We start from the raw sequence: 23,919 nt of genomic DNA, 5'->3' as shown, positions 1-23,919 counted from the left end.
TGAGTCCTTTTTACTTTTTGCTCAATCTTTCCACCCCCTACCCTCCCCCACTTAGCTGTCATCCTGCTCTTCCAACAGTATATCTTAGAAACCTTCCCTTATTTTAAACTAAGAAACAACAACTACAAAACATTAACAACAAGGATTTATTAAACACATTGGTTGTGTCCTTTACTGTTCTGGGGATAGAGTACTCACTGCTAAACAAGACAGGTTTCTGTCCTCAAGAATTTTATATTTTACTGAAGAGAGATCTGCATCTGGGCTCAACTCCATCCCTACTAGCTGTGAGTGATAACTTTGCAAGATATCTTGGCATTATTGGGCCTGTGTGTGTTTTTTTGCTCAACAATAACAAAAACCAAGGGTGGACCCTATGTTCTCATTGCACCTATGGATTCAGTTCTAACTATTAGGATTTGTGTTGTTGTTGCAAACACTTACTCTCACTAACTGAAGCAAAAAGAAGAAATTGATTGGAAGACTATTGTGTAGCTTAGAGACCAGAAGGAAGAGATGAACAATCATTTCTGGGGAAGGGCAGGAATGAGGGTTCTTGGGCAGATTTCAGTAGCAGGATCTCATGGGTTGATTTTGCTGGGTGCAGCTATTGGATGGCTCAGCTTCATCAGCCTTCCCTCCTAGGTTTTCTCTGTAGATTTGGCTTTATGGGAAAGATAAGATTACTGGCCTAGATTGAGTTGGCAGATTACTCCTCTGACCAGAGAGAACTGCATACTGATGATTCACAACTGTACCAATATTACCTGGATGGAGGTCGGGCAGTTACCTAAAGACAAAGCAAGGTACTCCTTGGAGAAGAAAGAAGAAAGTCTGGCTCAATCAAAAGCAGATATTCACTGTACTAATTTCCTTTTTTCCTCATCTTATTCCTATCCTTCTCTTTTCCTATTATGAATTTCTTGCGCTTCTCTTCTGCCTATCAATATCTTAGGTTTTGCAGCCAATGACAAGCTTTGTTTAAGCTTTCAAAAGCCATATGTAAATGTTGTAACAAAATAAAACATTACAAGAATGTGTGGGTTTTTTGAAAAGTATATTTTATTGATTATGTTGTTATGGTACGTGTAGTTCCAATTTTTTTTCCCCTTTGCTCCCCTCCACCCAGTACACCCCTTCCCTCCAGCAGTCCCACCCCTCTTAGTTCTTGTCCATGGGTTGTGCATATAAGTTATTTGGCTTCACCCTTTCCTATATTATTCTTAACTTCCCCCTATTTTGTACCAACCGATTATGCTTCTTAATCCCTGCACCATATCCCCATTTCTCACCCTTCCCACTCCCAGCTGATAACCCTCCAAATGATCCCCACACCTATGATTCTGTTCCTATTCTGGTTTGCTTAGTTGGATTTTGTTTATATTTTTTAGATTCAGTTGTTCATACTCGTGTGTTCACTGTCATTTTAGTGTTCCTAGTTTTGATCTTTTCTTAAGTAAGTCCCTTTGACATTTCATATCATAATGGCTTGGTGATGATGAACTCCTTTAGCTTTACCTTGTGTAGGAAGCACTTCATCTGCCCTTCCATTCCAAATGATAGCTTTGCTGGATAGAGTAATCCTGGTTGCAGGTTGCCTTTCATCACATTGAATACTGCTTGCCAGTCTCTTCCTACCTGCAAAATGTCCTCTGAGAAATCAGCTGATAGTCCTATAGCCACCCCACTGTAGGCAACTCTCCACCTCTCTCTTGCTGTCCCAAGGATTCTGTCTTTACCTTTCACCTTTGGCATCTCAATCATGATGCGTCCTGGTGTGGTTCCCTCTGGGTCCAGCTCACCTGGGACCCTCCGTGCTTCCTGAACCTGTATATCCATCTCCTTCACAAAATTTGGAAAGTTCTTCTCATTTTTTTCAATTGTTGCTTCCTCATTCTGCACTGGTTGACTGTTTTTTTCTTCCTTATATTCCAAATCATTGATTTGAACCCGGGTTTCTTTTTCTTCACCATTGGTTTTGTGTGGATTTTCCTTCGTTTCACTTAGCATAGCCTTCACTCCTTCACTTATGCGTCTGCCATACTCAAGCATATCTGTCAAGTCAGTGAGCATCTTTATCACCAGTGTTTTGAATTCTGCATCTGTTAGGTTGTCTACCTCCTTATCTTAGGTTGGCTATCTCCTCATCACTTTGTTCTCCCACTGGAACCTTGATCTGTTCCCCCTTTTGGGCCACACTTCTCTGTCTCCTCATTCTGCCAGGCTCCTGTGTTTGTTTGCCTCCGCATCCTAGGTAGAGCTGTCGCTCCTGTTACGTTGTAAGGGGTGAAGCCTTAGGGATTCGTCAGTACAGGGCGACCTGTTTCACCACGTTGTGGTGCTGTACGTGGGGGAGGGGTCCAAGAGGGAACAATGCCACATGCCCAGCACTCGCCCCTTTTCCAGGCACCTCTCCCACTTCTTCACCAGACTGGTGCCCCTCTAGCTGCTGCCCTGGCCATTGTTCCCAGAGTGGGTGGGTCTGTGGACATTCTAGGACCATGGGGACCCTTTAAACAAGTGGACTCTGCTGAGAGACCAGCACTTTCTTCCTCCACCCCAACCCACACTGGTCTTCACAGTCAGAAGCAATGAGGCTTGATTTTCCCCAGTGCGAGGTCTGGTTAGGAGCTGGGGATGCTCCCCAGGTGTCCCTTCTGACTTTTTAAAATGTGTGCGCTTTCCGCTGGCCTGTCTCTGCTGCCACTTCTGCCGCCACCACACCGCATCCTCTCTGCCCTGCTCTGTTCCTCCTACTTGTCTGGATGGGTATTTCTTTATATCTTTGTTTGCTGGACTTCCATGCAGTTTGATTTTCTGGAACTTCTGGTTGTTTCTAGTTTTGAGGTAGTTGTATTCCTTCTTAGGTGTGGAGGGAGACGCAGCAATTCTGTCTACGCCTCCATCTTGGCCAGAAGTTGAATGTGTGGTTTTTAAAGTGGGATTTACTTATAATTTCTCCTTCAGTCCTAATAAAAGGTGTTAATGGTTTAATCTAAATACACTATCACACACACACACACACACACACACACACACAGTCATTTCTTAAATGAAAATAGAAATAACATACAGTATATTATTTGCAGGGTTCTTTTTCTTCAAGTAACATTTATTTTGGACACATTTTTATGTCAGTTCATAGAGCTTAGTCTCACTGTTTCTAACACAGTACTTGCATAGAGTTCAACTGTAAGGCTGCATCATAATATCATAATTCATCTACAGCTCCTGTGCCATGGATCCAGTTGTTCAAAATCATCAAAAACATTGCAATAAAAATTCTTGTCTGCATTTTTGCACCTTTGTGAGAGTATTTCTGCTGTATAGTATCTGAGTAATGTAATTTGTGTTCTCCATTTCCCACCAGGTGACTGATTTTCATCCTCATTTTCTAGTTAACCTGGGTGTATAGTTGAAGCACTGGCTGAGCACAGGGATCCAGCTGGCCAGCTGGCTGTGGGTAGAAGGCCCTCAAAATTCTTACTTGACTGAGCAGCTTAAATGGTGAAAAAACATGAATTTCTGAGTCTGCAGCAGACAACATGTTTGCCTTACTTCAGTTGTCAGTCAGATGAAAATACTGTAAAATGTAACTTACTGTACAATAGGGGTATGTTCCGAGAAATGCATCATTGCTCAATGTTATTGCTGTGCAAACATCATAGAGCACTTATACAAACCTAGACAATGTAGCTGCTACTGTAATTGCAGGTGCTGTGCTTTTGTAAGACTAGCAGTGCAGTGGGTTTGTTTACACCAGCATCACCACAAACATGTGAGTTATGCATTGTGTTATGACCTTACCACAACTAGGACGTCACTAGGCAATAACAATTTTCAGCTCAGTTATAACCTTACGGGACCACTGTCGGATATATGGTCCCTTGTTGACTGAAATGTCATTACCTGGCACATGATTGTATATACCAGGGAATGCATGTCTCCACCCCATCTTCTCTTCTAGTTTCTATCTGAGAGACAGAAATGAGAAGTCCAGTGACCATTTGAGGGTATATGAAGGACTACTAAGGTTGTCATTTAGAATGACTATGTTGGCAGTAAAAAGAAGTAAGGATCTTTCTAAAACCTGCTTGTTTTTTGTTTTTCAAGATTTTGGATTTTAAAATACTAATGGTGAATTTGGCTTCCACGGTATTAAATGCTATTATCCTTCCCTCTCAGTTCTGTAGAGACCTGTCCCCAAATAAAGAAAGAACCCCTTCTAAAGCCCTATGGGTTAAGAATTTCCTCCACAGACAGGAATGTTTATAAAGATCAACCCAAAATGTTGATGCAATGGAATGTTATACATTGACAAAAATAAGCCAAAGTACATGCAGTATTATAAATGAATCTTTAAAAATTGTTGAGTAAAAGAATTAAGATACAAAAGAATTTTACAATTCCTGAGTATTTATCTATTGGTACAAAGCAAATTGTTGCAGAGCTTCTTGGCTCAGTACAACAGAAATCGTTTATTGTTACTTATGGTTTCTGTGGATCAGATATTTGGGAGTGGCTTGGAACAATTCTGGCTCAGGGTTGCTCATGAGGTTATAGACAAATGTGTTTGTAGCTACAGTCATCTGAAGGCTTGACTATGATCTGGGGATCCACTTTTAAGGTCGCTTAAGTACCAGGCTGATAAGCTGATAAGTTGGTGCTGGCTGTTGGTGGTGGGCCTCACTTCCTGTCCATGTGGGTCCCTTCACACTGGTTGGCTTCCAACCCTGGATCCACCATCTATTGCTTGATTTTCCCAAATGATCCCTCCAGAGTGAACAATCTGAGAACTAGGCAGAAGCTGCAACAAACTTTTATGACAGCCTTACAAGTTGGTCACATAGACCAACCCTGATTCAATGTAGAAAGAGACCTCCAGGAGACCAGGATCATTGGAGGCCATTTTGGAAGCTAGCTATCATAATTACCATAATTTCACTTATCTAAAGTAAAAAAAAAAGGGAAATTAGACTGTATTGCTTAGGGGAGCATACTTACATAATAAAATTATAGACAAAAAAAAAAAAAAAAAAAAAAAAAAGAAGGCAATAATTACCATAAATGTGTTTACCTCTTGGAGGGAAGAAGTTGTGAGTGGATAAGAATTATTATTTTTAAAAGAATACATTTATGGTTTGTGCACTTTTTCAGAGTATAGTAATATATTTTAGAATTGTAAAAATGTTTCTTCTAAAAAAATTAAAAACCAAAAAATAATTTACATGAAAAACAAAAAAATATTCTCTTTTATGTCACAAACATAAAACAACAGTGGGTGACTAAAAGCGAATTTAAAATATGGTCAAAATAATAATAATAACAGTAACAATTAACACTAATAATAATATATTAGCCAATAGTTCTTATGCATTCCAGATAAAATAAAGCAAAGTGCTTTTTACTGATTTCCTTATTTAACACTCACAACAATAAATTTGGTTCTATTATTCCATTTTTACAAATAAGGAAATTGAGAATTAGAGTGATAGTGGTATCTTGCTCAAGGCCACAGAGCCAATAAATGGTGTAGCCAGGCTTTGAAGCCAGCCAGTGTGTTCTTCTGAGGGGGTCAGAGTACTGTTATAGAATTTAAATAAACCTCTTTATTTTTGCCTAAATTGAATCACCTTTGGAAACCTTTAACTGGATCAGTCAACTATTTTTTTCAAATGTGACTGGCACTAAGTATTTTAAAAAATGAATAAAGAAACAGAGATTTGTTTATTTTACAAAAATCTTGCATGGAGCATATCATGTGTTTTACAAGAATTAATTCCTTTACAGTCCTCTGATCATACCCTGATGTTCATTCTAACTCATCTCTCAGATGAAAGTCCCTGAGGACTTCCACCTCTTCACTTGCCCTGAGGCAGGCTGAAGTTTCCTGTTTTTTGACTGCTTGTCTGTTAACCCTAAGCTTGCTATTTTAGTATTACTTTGGTTAATCAATTCAGCAGCAGTACATTGACCCCCGACTCCTACTGTGTTCTAAGGGAAACAAAAATGAATATATTTTCATATTTGACAAATAAGTCCTCATCTTTTAAAACTTTCTGACAACTTTTTGTGTTAACATGGATGGGAACATCAAATCCCTTGAGGTTTACCCCTGTAAACTTTATGACAGGAAATGTGCATTCATCTAGATTTATTTTGGTTTCTGATTTTAGGTCCTTTGATAAGTGCTAAATATGATTCACTCAGTTATTTTCCAGCTTGATACTTCTCCAAATCACCTACTAACAAATCTGAATGTGTCTGCTTGTTCTAAGGAGATCTCAGTCTCCTTATCAGCAATGCCACTGGGAAATAGGCTAAATTCTACTTTGATAAATCAGTTGTGAGTGGGCTAGAACCCTAGTGATAGAGAAGTTATTTTGTTCAATCAATATTTGTTTGATTTACCAATGGACAATGTGGGAAACCTAGTAAAAAATCCCATTTTCATTTGTATTGTTATTGCTATAATTACAAAAAGGAACAGTATGAGTTTGTTAGAAAACATATTTCCTTTGACAGGATGGTTAATTCATTAATTTGTTCAACAGACAGTTATTAAATATGTATCACAGACATGGTCCCAGCCCTCAAGGAACTCACAGTCTGGGTCACAAAGTCCACAGCAGGCTCAACTACTCTTCATCTGTTGCATTTGTAGCCATGAGGTGAAAGTCATCTGCTGACTCCAGCCTGGTTTGGGGGTTCATGAGCCACAAAAGGCACTTCTTTACTTTGAGTCTTTTCTTGACCAAACTTTAGTCAGCCTCCTCTGAATTGTCTTCCCAACTAGGCCTTAACTTTTGGATTTCCATTTGCATCGACTAATTTCAACAAAAATCCTATCAAGTCAGTTTAGCTAACACCCCCCACCCCCCGCTTTTAATATTTTAATCACCTTCCTTATTCCCCACCATCCCCACATCCCCAGGTAATATCTTCTGACCATGGTTTGCCTTCCATAAGAATACCATTGGGTCAGTTTAGTGAAAAATTATACTACTCCTTTAGTAGTTTTCTACCCACCAACCACCTTCCACCCCTCTCTCATTCTACTTCTTGGCTATAAATCCCCAACTGCTCCTTGTTGTAACTGGAGATGAGCCCAGTCTCTCCTCTGCAGCAAACCCCATGACAGTAGTTACTACACTTATTGCAATAGTCACCCTGAGTGAAGTTGGCCTCACTATTCTTTAACAAATGTCAGAATAATTTTTTCTTTAACAGCTTTTAACAAAGTTGAAACCATCCCCAAACCACTGCTTATTTCTTAACACTGGTGGCACTTAAATTGCTCCATTGCAATGAGCTCTTCTGGAGATCCCCTGGATTTCCATTCCTAAGGTCACTTAAATCACATTCTAGATGTCAACCATCACTTTCCTCATCCATTTATGTTGCTGTTTATATCCAGACACAAGCTTCACAATTTTTTCACTGGATTATTTACCAGTCATCCTCCTTTCATCTTTCTTCTAGCCTCATTTTGGCCCTCTCCTTTTTGCTGTACTTTCTTTCTGCCTGGCTTGGTGTCATTCCTTAAAGTAGTGGTTTTAAAATTTCCATGTTTAGCAAGCTGAGGAGCTTGCTAAAAATTCAGATCATCAATCCCCACTCCTTCAAGATTCTGATTCAGCAGTTCTGGGCTTGGAAATCTGCATTTTAATTGCACTCCAGTGAAATCTGACGGACATGGTTCACGGACAACAGTTTGAGAAGGGCACACTACTTTTCTCTCCTGATCTACACAATACAGTACTCTTCTCTCTCCCCTCTCCAGTGGCTCTAGACAGCAGCAGTATACAGTCCCTTTAAGATCAATATATTTGGCATGCGAGGATGCACAGACTTGTGGGGGAACAGTGGATGACCACAGGGAGGTCCACAGCACCTCTGAATTTGCAAGTAACATTTTGAACATTCTCTCTCTCTCTCTCTTTTTGGTAAGAAAGTCTACAACTTTCATCAAATTCGTAAAGAAATAAATCCATTATCAAAAACGTTAAAAAGCCCTACCAAGCCACTAAACAGATATATACCTTGAAAATTACCTTCCCACTTGACGTGTTTCATGTCTGAACTTGCATAGCATAGATTGTTTTCTTGGGGCAGGCCCATGTCTGGGAATATATTCCACCCCTTGGCACATGTAGAAAGGGCATACATAGAATGGTGCAGAAAACATGCCTCTTGAGCAACTTCTCCCCTCACCCACAACGTCTTTTTCTCTTAGCATTTTTCTGTTATTTATATTGTTCTTTATCTGGTCCTGACTCACTTTTTAAAAGTAAGTAGTCTCATTACTATTCAACGCTGTGCTTATAAAAATGTATTTCAAGTAAGAGAAACAAAATTCGAATTTGATTATGTTATAAAAGAAGGGAGGTTGAGGAAGCTTTACAAGTTTTGGTACACGTAATTGAATGTATTGCTGTCAGGGAGACTTCAAAATAATTTCATTTATTGGTTTAAAAAAATTTAAGCATCTAAAGCAGTGAGAGAAAAAAGATACTGGATGGCTTTGGGTAGTTATTTTGGGCACAAAAACCTAGATTCACCAATTGAATCGAATCTTGACCTTGGACTGGGTAGTAAATAGGTGAAGTAATTGGAACTTTGTCCAGTCCATTGTGGTGGTGGGTAGTTGTGATTGTATCCATCTCCCAGAGGCAGCATTTTGCCAGCATCCTGTGTTCTTTCCTGTCAGGTGCAAGCTGTGACGTCTAGTGACACAGTGGTGGTGGTGCTGCTGGGTGCCTTCACTAACCCAATTCTATGGCATAGTTTTGGGAGTTCTTACTATTTGCACAACTTCTGTGCCAGGTTGTGCTGTCCTTCCTGAGGGTCTATGAGCTACTCAAAATACATTCAGTAACTTTGGTTTTGTTTAATTTAACCACAACTATAGTCAGTTTCCATTGGCTCTTTCTTCAAACATACCATGTACAATCCTGCTTCTATATCTTCCTCATGCCAATTTTCTCTTTTGGAATGACATGCCTTGTTATCTAATTTTATCAGAAAGTGTACCACATTTAATTTTCTTTTAAATTATATTTTATTGATTATGCTGTTATAGTTGTCCCAATTTTTCCCTCCCACCCTTCACTCAGTCCCCCTCACTCCCTCAGGCAACCTCTACACCACTGTCCATGTCCATAAGTCATGCATATATGTTCTTTGGCTACTGTATTTCCTATGCTGTACTTTTCATTCCATAACTCTTCTGTAACTACCAATTAGTACTTCCTAATTCCTTCATCTTTTTGCTTATCCCCCTGACTTCCCTTCTCTCTGGCAACCATGAATATGTTCTCTGTATGTATAATTCTGTTTGTGTTCTGCTTGTTTGGTTATTTTTGTTTGTTTATTTTTTTACATTCAATTGTTGATAGATATCTATCATATTTATTGTCATTTTAATGATTATATTTTTGATCTCCTTTTTATTAAAGAAGATCTTTTAACATCTCATAATACTGGTTCGGTCATCAGAGAAGGAAAACTCTGACTCCAAAAAACCTCCGCTGCCTTGCGGCATACCTCTTCTGGGGAAAGGCTAAGGGAGTAAACCCCGACAGAAAATCCGGAGCCGGAGTCCCTAAGGCGGTTTGACGTTGTAGTCAACACCGGCAACTCCTGCGGCGCACCTGAAGCCAAGCTGTATTGACTCCGTCTTTCCCTTGGACCCTTCAGCTGCGAAGAGAGGGGGGGTCTGCTGCATGGGCAACAGCAGACCCTCCATATCACCCTGCCCAGGCTCTGTAGCTTCAGCTCCACTGGAGAGGACACTCCAGCGTCATCACAAGATGTCAATTCAACACGGGAGGAGACAGATGCCGTGTCACTCCCGAGTCGGACTGCACAGCCATTCTCGGCGGTGCAGATAGACACTTAAGAAGCTACACCATCGTCTCTCGAGACGGACGGCTGCCGACGACGAATACTGGTTCGGTGGTGATGAACTCCTTTAGCTCTTTCTCTTCTCCTTCTAGCATCCTAATGTGCAAATATTGGTATGCTTGAAGTTGTCCCAGAAGGTCCTTACACTATCTTCATTTTTTTTGGGGGGGGGGATTTTTTTTCTTTTTGCTGTTCTGATTGGTTATTTTCTGCTTCCTTATATTCCAAATTACTGATTTGATTCTCAGCTTTATCCACTCTACAGGTTGACACTCTGTACATTTTTCTTTATTTTAATTAGCATATCCTTTGTTTCTGACTAGATATTTTTATGTTGTTGAGATTCTTACTTAGTTCCTTGAGCATTCATATAACCAGTGTTTTGAAATCTGCATCTTGTAGCTTGCTTGTATTTATTTTGTTTAGTTCTTTTTCTGGAGTTTTGTTCTGTCCTTTCATTTGGGTCATGTTTGTCTCCTCATTTTGGCAGCACCCCTATGTTTGTTCCTATGTGTTAAGTAGAGCTGCTATGTCTCCCAGGCTTGGTAGAGTGGCCTAATGTAGTAGGTGTACTGTAGGGTTCAGTGGCACAGCCTTCCCTATTACCCAAACTGGGTACTCAAGGTATACCCACTGTGTGGGTTGTGTATACCCTCTTGTTGTAGTTGAGCCTCGACTGTTGTTGGCATGTCAAAGGTCAGCCACAGCTGTGTTCTGTGAGGGTCACACAGCAGAAGCTACCAAGCAATCTGCAGATGGCTGCTGCTTGTGCTGTACTTGGAGGTGCCCAAGAATGGCCACACTGTGAACCAAGGCCAGCTGCTGCTAGTGCCAGGCCTGGGGCAACTTACTGAGAGGACAGGGATCACTGAAGCCAGATACTGCTTGTTTGAGATAATGTAGGAAAGTCTGGAGCATGGGCCAATATAAGTCATTCATATGGAAAAGCCATTGGAAGCAGCTTGAATGGGCCCCAAAATTGGGTGGGGCAAGGCCTCAGGGAATCAACAGGGTGGGGCAAACAGTGAGAGCCAGGTTGATGGAGTCTCAGACATAATAGCCTCTGCCTGCCAGCTCTGTGGGGGGCTCGGAAAAGAAATGGTGACCTCTGCCAGCACTTCTGTCTGGGAGAAAGCTGCCCCCCAGCTCTCACCCTGATGCAGGACAGTTCAGTTCCTCCTCCTATATCCCTGGTAACTTTAAATCTGCTGCCCTCATGCTGGAATTCACAGGAAGTGAGTCTGAGTAAGTCTGTGTGTGGGACCTTTAAGAGGAACTGGTAGTGAGTCCAGCAATTTCTGTCTTCCACAGTCTCAATCCCCACTGTTTTTTACAGCCAGAAGTTTGGAAACTTATCTTCCTGGCAATGGAACACTGGGCTGGGGTTCTGGTGTGGGGTTTGGACCCTTCACCCTTGAGCGCTCCCTCCCAATTTTTATCTGCCACGTGTAAGTGTGGAACCAGCCCATTCTGAGTCTCCACCCCTCCTATCAATCTTGATGTAGTTTTTTTCTTTAATTCCATAATTGTAGGATTTCCATTAAGCTCAACTTCTGATGGTTCTGAATGTTGGCTGTTTCAAAGTTTAGTTGTAAGTTTGATGTTGTTGGGTGAGGAGGTGAGCCATGTTTACCTAGGCTGCCATCTTGACTAATGAATATCCTGTACCCTGTTTTTTAAAAAGCATTATGACAGTTTCCTCTCTTTCTCTCTCATTTTTTAAAGTTTTATTTTGTATCATGGAAATTTTCAAACATGCACAAAAGAAGAGGGAGTAGTATAGTCAACTTCTATAAGACATCACCCAGTTTCAATATTTTACCCTGAATATCATATTAAAACTTTAACAAATAAGATAAGCACAATACCACTATCACACATAACAAAATTACAATAATTCTTTAATATCATCCAATTCCAGCTCATGTTCCTACTCTCCCAGTTCTCTCCAAGATGTATTCTGACAATTGGTTGCTCAAATCATGCTCCAGATAAAGTCTACATAATGTATTTGAGTGATTTGTCTCTTTTTCTTCCAATTCATTTTTTAACTGAATATAATTTATGTATCTAATGTGTCTCTTAAATCTTTAAAAATCTATAGGCATTCCTTCTTCCTCTTTATTTCATACTGAGTATTTTTTGAAGAATTTCTCAATGTCTTTTAAAATTTCTCAATTTCTGGGATTGCATCCTTGTGGTATTAACATGTTCCTCTCTCAATTTTATTTCTATTTTTTTTTTTTTTTTTTGAAATTGGTGGATAGGTCTAGAGGCTTGATTAGTTTAGGTTTTTATATTTCATACCCTAAATTCTTCCTTTTCTTTAAATCTTTTTTTGGATCTAGATTAGTCACATCTCCTCCAAGAATTCTTCACTTCATTTCCATTCTTGCTCTCAGTGGTTGCTTCTTTCTCGGACACTTGTATTATTCCACCTCCCTATTACTTTATGTATTCATTAAATCAAGGCCAGCACCATGTCTTGAGGGCAGGGACCATATATTAGCTCATCACTGCTATTTCCCCCATACCTAGCATATAATATGACTGGCACAGATTAGGTGCTTCATAAATAGTTATTGAGCTAAATGGATATGAAAGTACAAATCATACACCAATTATCTGCTGCTTAGCACTTGTTGCCTTATGTGTGATTTCTCATTGTGTAACAAGCCTTGACTCAATTCCTGGACTGTGACTCTCTGGAGAGCAGAGAGAAAGTCAGTTCATTCCTGTTGTCCAGGTACCTAGCACAATACCACATTCCTATCTCATACACATTGAATGCATGCTAAAATGGAAACCCTTGCCCATCCATCCTTACAGGATTTTTATGAGCTCAAATAAAAGGTTCATTTGACAAGAATTTACAAAAAAGTAAAAGTATTTCATAAATATAGGTCATATTATTAGTGAAAATAATTACAATGTCTAACCATTGCTTTTGTGCTTTTAATAGGCACAGTCCTTGGTTAAAATGTATCGAGCTGTTGACTTTAAACACCTTTTTGAAAAAGAAGAGGTATCTACTCCTAGGGTTTGATTTATTAATGAAGAGGAATTACAGGGGCCTTCTATCAAGAGGTAGTGGTATGGCAGTCCAGAGAAACTTTTCCAGAAAAAAGAAAAAACAGTTTTTTGGTCTACATATCTGGAAAAATCTAAGGATATCTGCTTGTATGATTGTTGATTGTTGACCTTATCCCAATCACTCTTATTTTTTATAAGCTTCCCTGTGTGGCCACAAGTGATTAGCACTAAGTTTTCTTCCCTCCAGCAAACACATGCTTCTAAAAATCAGTCTTCCCTAGTTGTCCTAACAGAAAAGTTCAAAGGACAACTTCTGGTCCTGTTAGGATCCTGTGTCCATCTCTAAAGAAATTACTGTGGCTAAGGAAATGGGGTCCACTGATTAGTCAGAATTAGGTTGTATACCCACTCCCATTGGGCAGTAGATGGCACTGTAATCAATAAGCTTGCCATATGTAATAGAGGAGAACTTTTCCCAAACCAAGAGTAGAGTGAGACCAGAAGAAAAGGTGTAGGGGAAAAACCTAGCTATCTGTGTGAACCTCAGGACTACCTCAGCTCAGAGCTCTGTACCCTAACGATGTCTCTGGAAGGTGCATTTAGTTGGAGGTAAGTTCAGGAATCTTAGCTTTTGGACAGATTTTTCTGGGTCAGGTTTGGTTCTCCTAGGTCTAGCAGGTCACTCTTTGATATAATAGGTGACATAATATTTCATTACAGTTCTTAAGAGGTTACAAACTGCATTTCCTCTATGAAGTCCTTGATAGTCTTCAAAGGATGAACAGATTAAAATTACGTATAGAATTTTATTTATATCTACATTTTCTGGGGAGAGGGTCCATAGCTTTCCTTTGATTAAAAAGCTTCTGGTGAACCAAAACATTAGGAGGACTCCAATGTTTCTCAACAGGGGAATCACTGCTGTTTGGACAAGAATGTTTGTCACCATACAAAATGTATAGCACCTCTGTCCCATACACCTGAAATGCCTGTAATACTCCCAAGTCATTGTGAAAATCAACACCTCCCCCCTACATTTCAAGCACCTACAGCTAAGAATCAAGATGAGACTAGGAGACTAGGAGTCTGCCAGAAGGAAGAAGAAAGGTAAAAAACAAAAAGGACATCTGATTTCTAGCAATCCATCTACCAAGGAATCTGGGATGCAAATTCACAAGCACAAAAAGTCCACTTTTCTCAGCAATGTTCAGATATTTTGCCATATTTTAATGGTATAGTTGAAGGACCTAAAAGTAGTATGTTGGGAAGTAAATTCTACTTTGGGATTTTGATACTGGCTACTGCGTTATGGTGTACCTCTTGCACTTTTCCCCAAATCTCCTTGAGATCAACTCTTCAGAATTTTTCTGATATAAAATTAAACTGTTTCACTATGAGGCAAAATGGGCAACTCCTGGAAGATGCCCACACATTAGTCTAACCTCCTTAGGGTTTTCTCCTAGGGTGATCATTTAGTTTATTAAGTCTGAAAGGAGAAACTCACAGATGAAATACCAGTATGAAAGGAGTATCTTCAAGATCTAATAAATGAAAGAATGACCACTGAGCAGCACTTTTATAGATCACAAATTAGTTTCTCTTGCATCTGACCTTGCAACATCTTCTGAAACAAGTTTGCCAATCTCCTATTTGTAGATGAAGAAATTGAGGCTTCTAGGAATCAAGTGACACTCCTGAAATTACACGGAGCTTTAGAGAAGGACTCAGGATTTCAACTCTGGATCTCATAGTCCCACTTCACTCCTGAAACGTTTGGACAATCTCATCTGAACTCGCAGTCAACAGAGAAATTAAAAACAGACAGTGATGATGACATTTTGTTACTTGTTCCTTTTTAAATGAAAGGAACCTTTCAAGTGGCAACTCGCTAAAGGGGAAAGAGGCACCCAGCTGGATGAATAGTGTAAAAACTCAGACCGAATTATGAAAAAGGACCGCACAGTAATGTTTAATTACGAAGTGAAGGTAAGTTCCTCCACTATTTCATTCCGAGGACGAGCTGATTTGTTTGTTGCAGCAGCGCTGGGAAGCATGCAGGCTGATAGGAATCCTTTTATTTTAAGGCAGGCTTGGGAGCTAAAACTTTCTAGTGCCAAATCGTTCACTATTCTATTATTTTTTAAAGAAGTCTCTTCTCAAATGTCTGAGCTAGGAGGAGGGGTGAAGGTAGGAGAGCAGGCTGAGTCCGTCCTTATTAATATTTAACGGCCAGGTCTGTACCCTTGAGGTAAGTGGGAAGAGAGGAGGGAGAGGAGCTGCTGACATTGACAGTGAATCCAAACAGGAGTTGCCCTGGCGGTGTCCACCACGCTGCTTCTGCTCCCGCTTGGCCTTCTGGGAGTTGTAGTTTTCATGGGAGTCGTTGCCCCAGCGAGCCAGGAAAATCCCGCCCAGCCGAACTACAATCCCAGGCAGCGCAGGCCTCGGGCCCTCCCGCCCGGGGTAAGTGTGAACTCCTGGCGCCGAGGCGGCAGCGAGTGTGGCTGACTGAGCCCGGCACTGCGCGGGGCGCGCTTGCTGGACCCAGGCCCGCCACTTCCCCTTCACCCTCGGGCTCGGCTCTCACTTCCGAGCAGTGGAGGGACTAGCAGCCGGAGCCATGCAGTCAGAGTCGGGGATCGTGCCGGATTTCGAAGTCGGGGAGGAGTTTCACGAGGAGCCCAAAACATATTACGAACTCAAAAGTCAGCCCCTGAAGAGCAGGTGAGTGGTGACAGCTGGAGAGAGGTGCGGAGGGGGCCAGGGGACCCTCTCGCCTCCCACCCTGAGGCGGGAAGAGCCGGTCTCTAGGGCTCTTGGACAAGGACCCCGTGCCCTTGCCCCGGGGCAGACGGCGAACTGTTCCCACAATTGGGGTCTGTGCCCGCGTGGCGCGTTTCTGGAGGGGCACCGCCCAAATGCACTTCGGGGGCGCCGCGGGCAGCCCGGGGTGGCCCGCCTAGGCGAGGGGACCCTCGGCAGGGGACATCAGCCGCTTAGACCAGGTGGGGGCTGGGGAGCGACACGGCGCGGAGGTGGGGGAGGAGGAAAGCGGCGCCCAGACGCTGGACGGGTGGGAAGGGGGAAGAGGGTTTCAAGTGAACCCCTTTCTTGAGGACCCTATTGGGCTGAGGACTAGGAGAGGAAGAGCTTGGGGTATACTGAGGCGCAATGCTGGAGGGAAGCAATTAGCTCGTTTGACGTTTGTCGTAGCCTCTTAGGAATTCGGTCCCTCTGGGAAAACCTGCCTCTGGCCGCCTCCTCGTGAGGCTTCTCTGAGCCCCGCCTCTTACCTGCGAGACCTCCGCACCGGAGCGTGGAAGGGCGGGGACAGCGGGTGGGCGTGTCTCCACCTCCACGGCCAAGTTAAAGGACGTGAGCAATACAGACCCACTGAAATCCGGGCCTTCCCTGGAGGGGAAAAAGCCCTGGGACTGGCGAATATGGGAATACCTTCTGCGTGGCAGTGACACGTATTTAATTAGCTAGAGACTTAAACTTTTTAGGAGAGGAGGGAAGAAACCCGCTGGTTTGGCGCTATATGTACTCTGGTGCTCATTTTCTATCTCCATTCCCACTTTTCTGTCAGAATGGGCTGGATATCTTCTTTCTCTCAGTCTTAGGAACATTTGCAATGTTACTAAGAGGGAGATGGTATTGTCACTTGAAGCTGTGAGAGCAGAGGGAGTTTATTTCCACTCCGCTTAGTTGTAGGGTAAGACGTTTCTGCACCCACCTTAAACCTGCAGGCTCCTCTCTGTGGGTAGGGCCTGAGGGAATGAGTTTGGCTGCCAGAGGGGCGGGGAAGGGCCAGAGATATGGGTAAATGAGGATGAGGAACTGAGAAGTGAGGGGCTGTAGTCTTTGCTATGGGTGTAGGGGCTGCTACTTGGCTCTAGTGGAAAGCAGAGCCATGTATATTATATTGCTTAGGGCAATACCCTGAATGCAAATTGGAGAAGAAAGTCTGTGAACAGCACAGTCGCTGACTGTGTTGCTGAAGCAGCCTCTTTGCAGATGCTAACAGAAATTGGAAGGAAACCTCTGCAGTTAGATGCATAAAACCAGTCTGTAGTTGGTGATTTCTCTTCATAATGGCTGTCTTGTATGTGAGCATAGATTGTGTGTGTTGGGGGTTGGGAGTTTTGAGTAATATTCTGCAAAGGGTATTGTTGGGTATGCTCATTGGGGCTTTATCTGCATGCAGCTGAAGGGACCAGTGTTTTACTGAGCAGTCTCTGCTTTTGCTTCTGTGAGCAAATGCTTACATTGCAGAATGAAGGAAGGAATGTGTGTGTATAGTCCTGAAAGAAGTGAATTAATGGGATTTTTTAGAACATTTTTGATGGTAGCTGATACATAACATTAAATGAGTTTGAGAAACTGGGGAAAATACCATCTGGAATAACCCAAATGAATGTTCTTTTTCAGCATTGGCAATAAGTTACTTGAAAGAGTGAATGAATGTCTCAGTAGCTTTCTGGCACATGTCAGGCACAGTGTGGTTCGTGGGAAGAAATGGTTTCACATGTTGAAACTAGAAACAGGTGTGGGGCAGGACCTGCATGGAGAGGAAGGCTACATTTAAAAGTTGTCAAACTGTCTGTGGAGCAGACACATACTCTTTGAAATAAAGCAGTTAAGTAAAATCTGTGAATAAGTAAATAAGGTTGGCATAATTTCCTTATACTCTTTTCCATAGTTGTCTAACATATTGTCATCAGCACCTGTTGTATGTCTTTAAAGGGGCCATACGTTGTTCAGGGCTTCATGGCTTTTTAAGTCTTGATAGGGCACCTTTCTTATAAGTCTTAGTTGGAATAAGTTGAAAGGTTAAGACTGCTGTAGCTATTTTGTCTATAAATTGTGTCTCAGGAGTGTCTGTTGGGGGATTGAAAGTGTGTCCAGAATCTGCCTACTTGTCATTGACTCCTCTACGACGACTTTGGTCCAAGCCACCATCAGCCCTCGCCTGGGTTATCTCAGTAGTCTCTTAACTGGACTCCTGCTTTCTACCCGTATTTGCTTTCATGGGCTTTCAACACAGGAGCCATGATATTCCTGTTAAAACTGATTCTCAGCCTAGGGACAGTTTTGTCTGCCAAGTTGTTTGGCAATATCTGAAGACATTTTTGGTCATCACAACAGAAGGGAATCCCCACTGGCCTCTAGTAAGCAGAGACTTTACTGTTCTATAGTTATCTAGCCCCAGATTGGTACCACTGAGGTTGAGAAACTCTGTGTTAAAACCTGTCACATCATGTCATTCTCTACTAAAAAAACCTCCAATCACTCCTAGTTTCAGTAAAACTCAAGAGCCTTCAAATGGCACAGGTGGCCTACATGGTCAATCTGTGTCAGCTCTGACCTTGTCTCTTGCTGTCACTCTCCTGGCTCCCCCTGCTCCAGCTGGGCTGCTCTCCTTGCTGTTCCATGAACACTCCAGACCCCTCTACCTCAGGGCCTTTTATGTTGTACTTGCTGGTCCCTCTGCCTGGACAGCCCTTTACCCAGAGAGCCAAAGGGCTCACTTGCACCAGCTCCATCAAGTGTACCTTGACCAAGCTATTTATAATTGCTTATCCTCCAAACTCCCATCTTCCTTGCTCTGCTCTGTTTTTCTCATGGTACTTATATTATAATCTATTCTATACTTTCCTCATGTGATATGTTTATTATATCTTTCTCAAAACTAGACTGCAGGCTCCAAGGGAGCAGTGATTTCTGTCTCTCTTCCTTGTCAACTGTAGTGTACCAGATCCTAGAACAGTTTCTCAACTTTGCACCATTGACATTTTGAACAGGACATTTTGACTGGGGGGCTGGCCTGAGTGTTGTAGGATGTTTAGCAGCATGTCTGGCCTCTGTCTGCTACAGATAGTTGAACCCCTCCCCCAGTTGTGACAACCAAAAATGTCTCCAGACTTTGCCAAGTGTCCATGATGGGCAGAGTCACCCTTGCTATGGAACTACTGGTCTAGAAGAATGCTGGGCACAATGAGTGTTTGGTTTTTGTTTTTGCATTCAACATTGCATTCCTTTTAAAATAGGTATTGCCAGTGTTTCTCCCAAGAGGCATTTATATACTTTTTATTTGGGCTAAACTCAGATAGGCAAGTATTTCATAAAGGACATGTTTCTTTTCTATCCTGGCCCTCCTGCCCTTAGGAACATGAAGCTGCTGGATTTAGATGATGGGAACCACATATTTTGGTCCTTATCATTGGCAGAGCTGTGTGGTGGGAAGAAACATACTACAAGAAAAGATTCTAATGAAGAAGTATTTGCAGTCTGGGTACCCAAACAGGTTTTTGAAACCTTTTTGTGTTGTGGAAATGTGCTCTGAATGGTGGTGGTGGAGGAAAAGTGCCCAATGTCATGGGTAAACCCAGAATTCACATGTCAGCACAGTCAGGTCAAGCTATTGAATGAGCTCCTGGAAGCCGAGAAACTATAGGTCTTTGGGACCTGAAGAAAACATGTTAAAATATGGTAGCATCTTCAGGTTCATGTTCTTTTTGTTTCATTTACTTAATTCTGTGGACTTTGTAGTCACTCATGCCCTTTTCCTGGACAGACTTCAGAAATGACTTAATCTAATTTCAGTTTCTTCTCAAATTTTTAGTGTTGCTTTAGATAACTTCCTGCAAATTTGAAATTGGACTTAAAGTGAGGTTTTGGTTTATAAAAGTGGGACAGGATATAGTAGCGGTTCTTAAATGCTGGTTCATAGAGAGGTGTGTGAAGTTTTCATAGGTTTGTGGGGAAATGAGAAAGACGAAGACTGTCGTATTACCTTCAGAGTCATGTGCACATATCTTGTTATAAGGCCACTGCCATTTCATGGATTCTGAGATACTCCTTTCTGTCTTCCTATTAAAAAGGTCCTTTCTTTTATGAAACAATAATCCATTCTTGGACAAACAAAACTGTTGGTTTCTGAAAGTTTTCATGATTTTTATGGTCTGTCCAACCTGTAGGGAATTGGTAGCATGGAGTTTAACAGCATTGTCAGGCATCACCATCTGTCCCTAACTAGCTGAGTGACTTGGCAGGCTGGATGACCTCTGATTTCACTTTCCTTATCTTGCAAATGGGGCCTGCTTCCTCATCTTAAGAACATTAACTATTATCTTGACTGTGGAAAAGTATTAGCATGGAGTCTGGTACATAGTAAGTGCTCAGTGAAAGTTGGCAGATGTGGTTCTTGTTATTTTATTATTTATCAGTAGGACCTGACATTCCAGAAAAGTTTTGTACTTGTTGATTCTGGCTTTCTTTTCTAACACCAGTGTTGTTATGCAATAAAATTATCCAATTTTAGTAAATTCTTTGCTTTCATCTTAATGAAATGAGTTGTTCAGACAGTGTTTTTGTATTTTATCTTTTTGTTCCAATCCATAATGGTGTCTTTAAGCTGGTTTAAGAACAGCTGTTGTGTCATTGCAAACGTAAGATGATAGCTAACATTTATTGAGCATGTACCAGCCACTGTTCTAAGTGTTTGGATGTATGTTAACATAATCTTGCAAAACCTGCATGAAGTAATAATAATAAATAAAAAATAATGGCATTTTAATTGTAATTTTAGAAACAGGTAGTGCTTATACCGTGCTTAACTGCATGCCAGGAATGATTCTGAATATTTTACTTGTATTAACTCAATTAATCCTCACTTCCACCTTGAAATATATTTTTATTATTCTCATTTTACAGAGAAGGGAACTGAGGCATAGCAAGTAGATGGACCTGATTCCGTTGGAGGCCATCTGGCTCTAACCCCAGGCTCTTGTCCATTAGTCTATACCGCATGTCAAAGGCTCTGTGCATGGCTATGTCTTCTCTAAAACTCACCTCATGGGGTGAGTGGTGATAACATGCAGACCAAGTTCAACATACAGAACAGAGTGTCATCACCATGGGGAGATGGGCATCAGCATTGGGAATTTGATAGAGGAAGGGAAATTAGAGTTCATTTTGTGAATAGGGGTATTTGAGTTTGACCCTGAAGGTCAGGCAATGCTCTAACATATTTCTCTACAACATTAAATAAAATATTAGATGTCTTGGAGGAAATACTTTTGAAATAAACTTCTAGGGTGTTTGGTTGCCTTTTAAACTTCCAACTAGAGTTCCAGTTCTTCCTCGTAGTCCATGGACACCTGGTGGATGCATGAGGACAGGTTCAGAGGGAGCTGGGCTAGAGCGCTTCACCCATGGCTTTGCCATTTAACTGCTATGTTTGTGTCCAAGACAGCCTCTTGGAATCTCAGTTTCTTTGCCTGTAAAATATGATCAATATGTCTGTCCTCTTAGAGTTGTGTAAAAGTGCTTTGCAGAGTGCCTAGCACATGCTAGAAGGTAATAACAATTTCTTCTTTTCTATTTTGTCATGATAGCAATTTTCCCCTCTGCATAGCAATATCTGAACGTTATCTGAAGCAAAACAGACAAAATTGAAGCACCTTACCTGGAAGATGTTCAAATCTTATTATGCAGATTACTTGCATGTATGATTAGATGGAAAACTTGATTAAAGTGGGATTCTCTGTGTTGGGTTTGTCTGTGATTGGAGATTTCCTTTTCCTTAGTACGCCCTTTATAGAAAATGTTTAAGTATATGTATGTGTGTGTGTTTAATTCCCCTTGAGCTCTGTACTGAAGTTTGCACAGACTGATGTTTATATCTGCTCCAGTTGTGCAAGAAGTGGAAAATATTCTTTTTTTAGAACAGATCACATGTGCTTACTGTCAGGAATAGGATCTCAGTGTAAAAAAATGTATCTTGGGACAAATCAAAGTTACTAAATTTCTCTCTCCAACTGCTTTGTTTCAGAACTGGCAGTATTAGGATAAATACTAGGGGAAAAAAATCTGTGGTTAAATTGTTTTTTGTTTGTGTGTTTGTTTTTGATCATTTTTGAAGAACAATAAGCAAGAGTTTCATTTGTTTTGTGTGTGTGTGGTTTAAGTATAAAATATACTTTGATGTTAGGTTTGATTCATCAAAATAAGTTATAAAAATATGTTTGACTGAACTCCAAGTATGAATTATTTGGAGAAAATAATCTAGAAGATGGGTCAAAGATAGTAAAGACAGTCACCACAAGCATTTGATATTGTAAAGACAAGTGTGCAAGAGGGTTTTGTGAGTGCTGTGAACATTTTGTACTCTAGGGCAAGGAGTGACACTGTTGCGAAGTTGGCATTGGGGTCACTGAGGAAAGTTTCACACTGACTTGCTTTCTGTTCCTGAAGATTTGGTGAGGAGGACCAAGCTCCTCATTTCTCTAGGGTAGATCTGAAACATGGCTTCCTGATTTCTTCGCTACATCTTTCTCTCCTGTGGCCTTTAATACATGCCATAGGGAGTATAGAAGGCACTTTCGGAGTGTTTACATAAGACAGCTGTCCTGAGATTCAGAATGACAGGGCTTTTCTCTTGTGGCCATCATTTCTGGAGTTTCTCGAGTGCTGCTTGATGTGCTAAGTATGTGCAGATGGTAGCTCATTGGCTGGTATTGAACCAGGGCAGGCTGACAGGGGTGCAGTGCTTTGGGTAGCGGTGAGATAATGGTGAGAGAAGGACTCCCAGGGAAGTAAATGAAATCTCAAAATCATGAGGACCCTATTGTGATTTTCAGAACACTTCTAAAACATCATTCAATCAATTTAAGCAGAGGTAGTATAATTTGGGGGTCAGCACGACCTGTTTGTTTGCTTCTCTTCTTTTCCTTCCCTTCCCTCTTGCTCTTTCTCCTTACAACATTTTAAGTGCTTATAGCTGTCAGGCTCTCTGCTGGCCACTGGGAATCAAATGTAGAACCAGGCAGGCAAAGTTCCTGATAGCATCTTGCATCCATCTTGAAAGTGGGGATGCAGTCACTAATCAACCAAATAGATGAACAAGATAATTTTTGGTGCTATGAAAATTAAATAGAATGTTATTGGTAGGGTGGACTGGGCAAGAAGGGGTTTTATTAGATTAGGAGTGAGCTCAGGGAGAAAGTGATTTTGAAGTAAGACCTGAATCTCCAAAATAAATGTGCAAATCCTCACACTACTATCCACTTGCTGTGTGACTTTGGACAAGTTACCCAACCTTTTTGAACCTCAGTTCCCTCTTTTGTAAAATGGGACAGGGCTGCTATGAAGAAAAAAGGTAATACACGGAAAGCAGCTACCCTTATAGGTGGTTGGACTGGTTCACGGTAATACTATTTTCAGTCCATGGTTGAAAATCCTCAGATGCAGAGGGCCAACTGTAGTTATATGTTTATTTTTAACTGTGTGTGATGAGGAGGGTTGGCACCCCTAACCCTCACGTTGTCAACTGCGTTTGAGTAGTGGAGAAGGAAATACAGACATTAATCTTCCCTGTAATTGTTTATAACTTTGTTTTAAGTGTTTTCCTAATGTTAAGTGAGTTAGAGATTTGTGCATTTCTGGATTAAAAGTGGATATGGGTCTTGTTATTTTTATTATCCTTTTTTCCCTCTGAGATAATCTTACTTGCATTGTCCCCTAGCTCTTCTCACGTTGTGCATTGAGCATTCATGTCTGACCATGTTTCCCTTATGTGTAGCCTAGGAATGGTTTTTTTAATCACTTCTTGGTATAAAGTAACCTAGGATTAAAAAGTAAAGCCTAAGATTGATTTAACAAATATACACACACACCAAAAATGAGTTACTCATATAGAACTCCTGGCTCCCAGTTCTGTGCTGGTGCAGAAATGAAAAAGAAGCCTCTCCTCCCACACACCACTTCAAGGTTTCATCAATGTTGAGATCCACAAGCAATGGGGGTTTTCAATTCAATTATTTACAAAAAAAAAAAAAAAAAAAAAAAAAATCTTCAAAGCATTTGAATTTCAGTAGCTGTGTTCTGTAATTCAAGTACTCATGGAATGCTAACTTTCAAAAGGAAAAATCCTGGGTCATGTGGGAACAAATATTTAAAATTCAAATCTAGTGAATT

At 41.1% G+C, this 23,919-nt stretch overlaps 1 protein-coding gene across 3 annotated transcripts in view; it reads left to right on the top strand.

Annotated features, from left to right (window-relative positions):
- The first annotated feature begins 15,390 nt into the window (after window positions 1-15,390).
- Window positions 15,391-23,919, top strand: part of MITF (melanocyte inducing transcription factor) — a 286,241-nt gene continuing 277,712 nt past the window's right edge. For all 3 annotated transcript variants that reach the window (XM_090283843.1, XM_090283841.1, XM_090283840.1), the window contains exon 1: window positions 15,391-15,663. In XM_090283843.1, coding sequence (XP_090139969.1) covers window positions 15,560-15,663 — 104 coding nt within the window. In that variant the 5' untranslated portion in view covers window positions 15,391-15,559. The remainder of the gene's footprint in view (window positions 15,664-23,919) is intronic.

Source organism: Furipterus horrens, unplaced genomic scaffold, assembly GCF_987537825.1.
Source record: "Furipterus horrens unplaced genomic scaffold, mFurHor1.1.pri manual_scaffold_7, whole genome shotgun sequence".
In the NCBI taxonomy this organism is placed as follows: Eukaryota; Metazoa; Chordata; class Mammalia; order Chiroptera; family Furipteridae; genus Furipterus; species Furipterus horrens.
The sequence above is the reverse complement of the archived record's forward strand: the minus strand, read 5'-3'. Positions and strand labels throughout refer to the sequence as shown.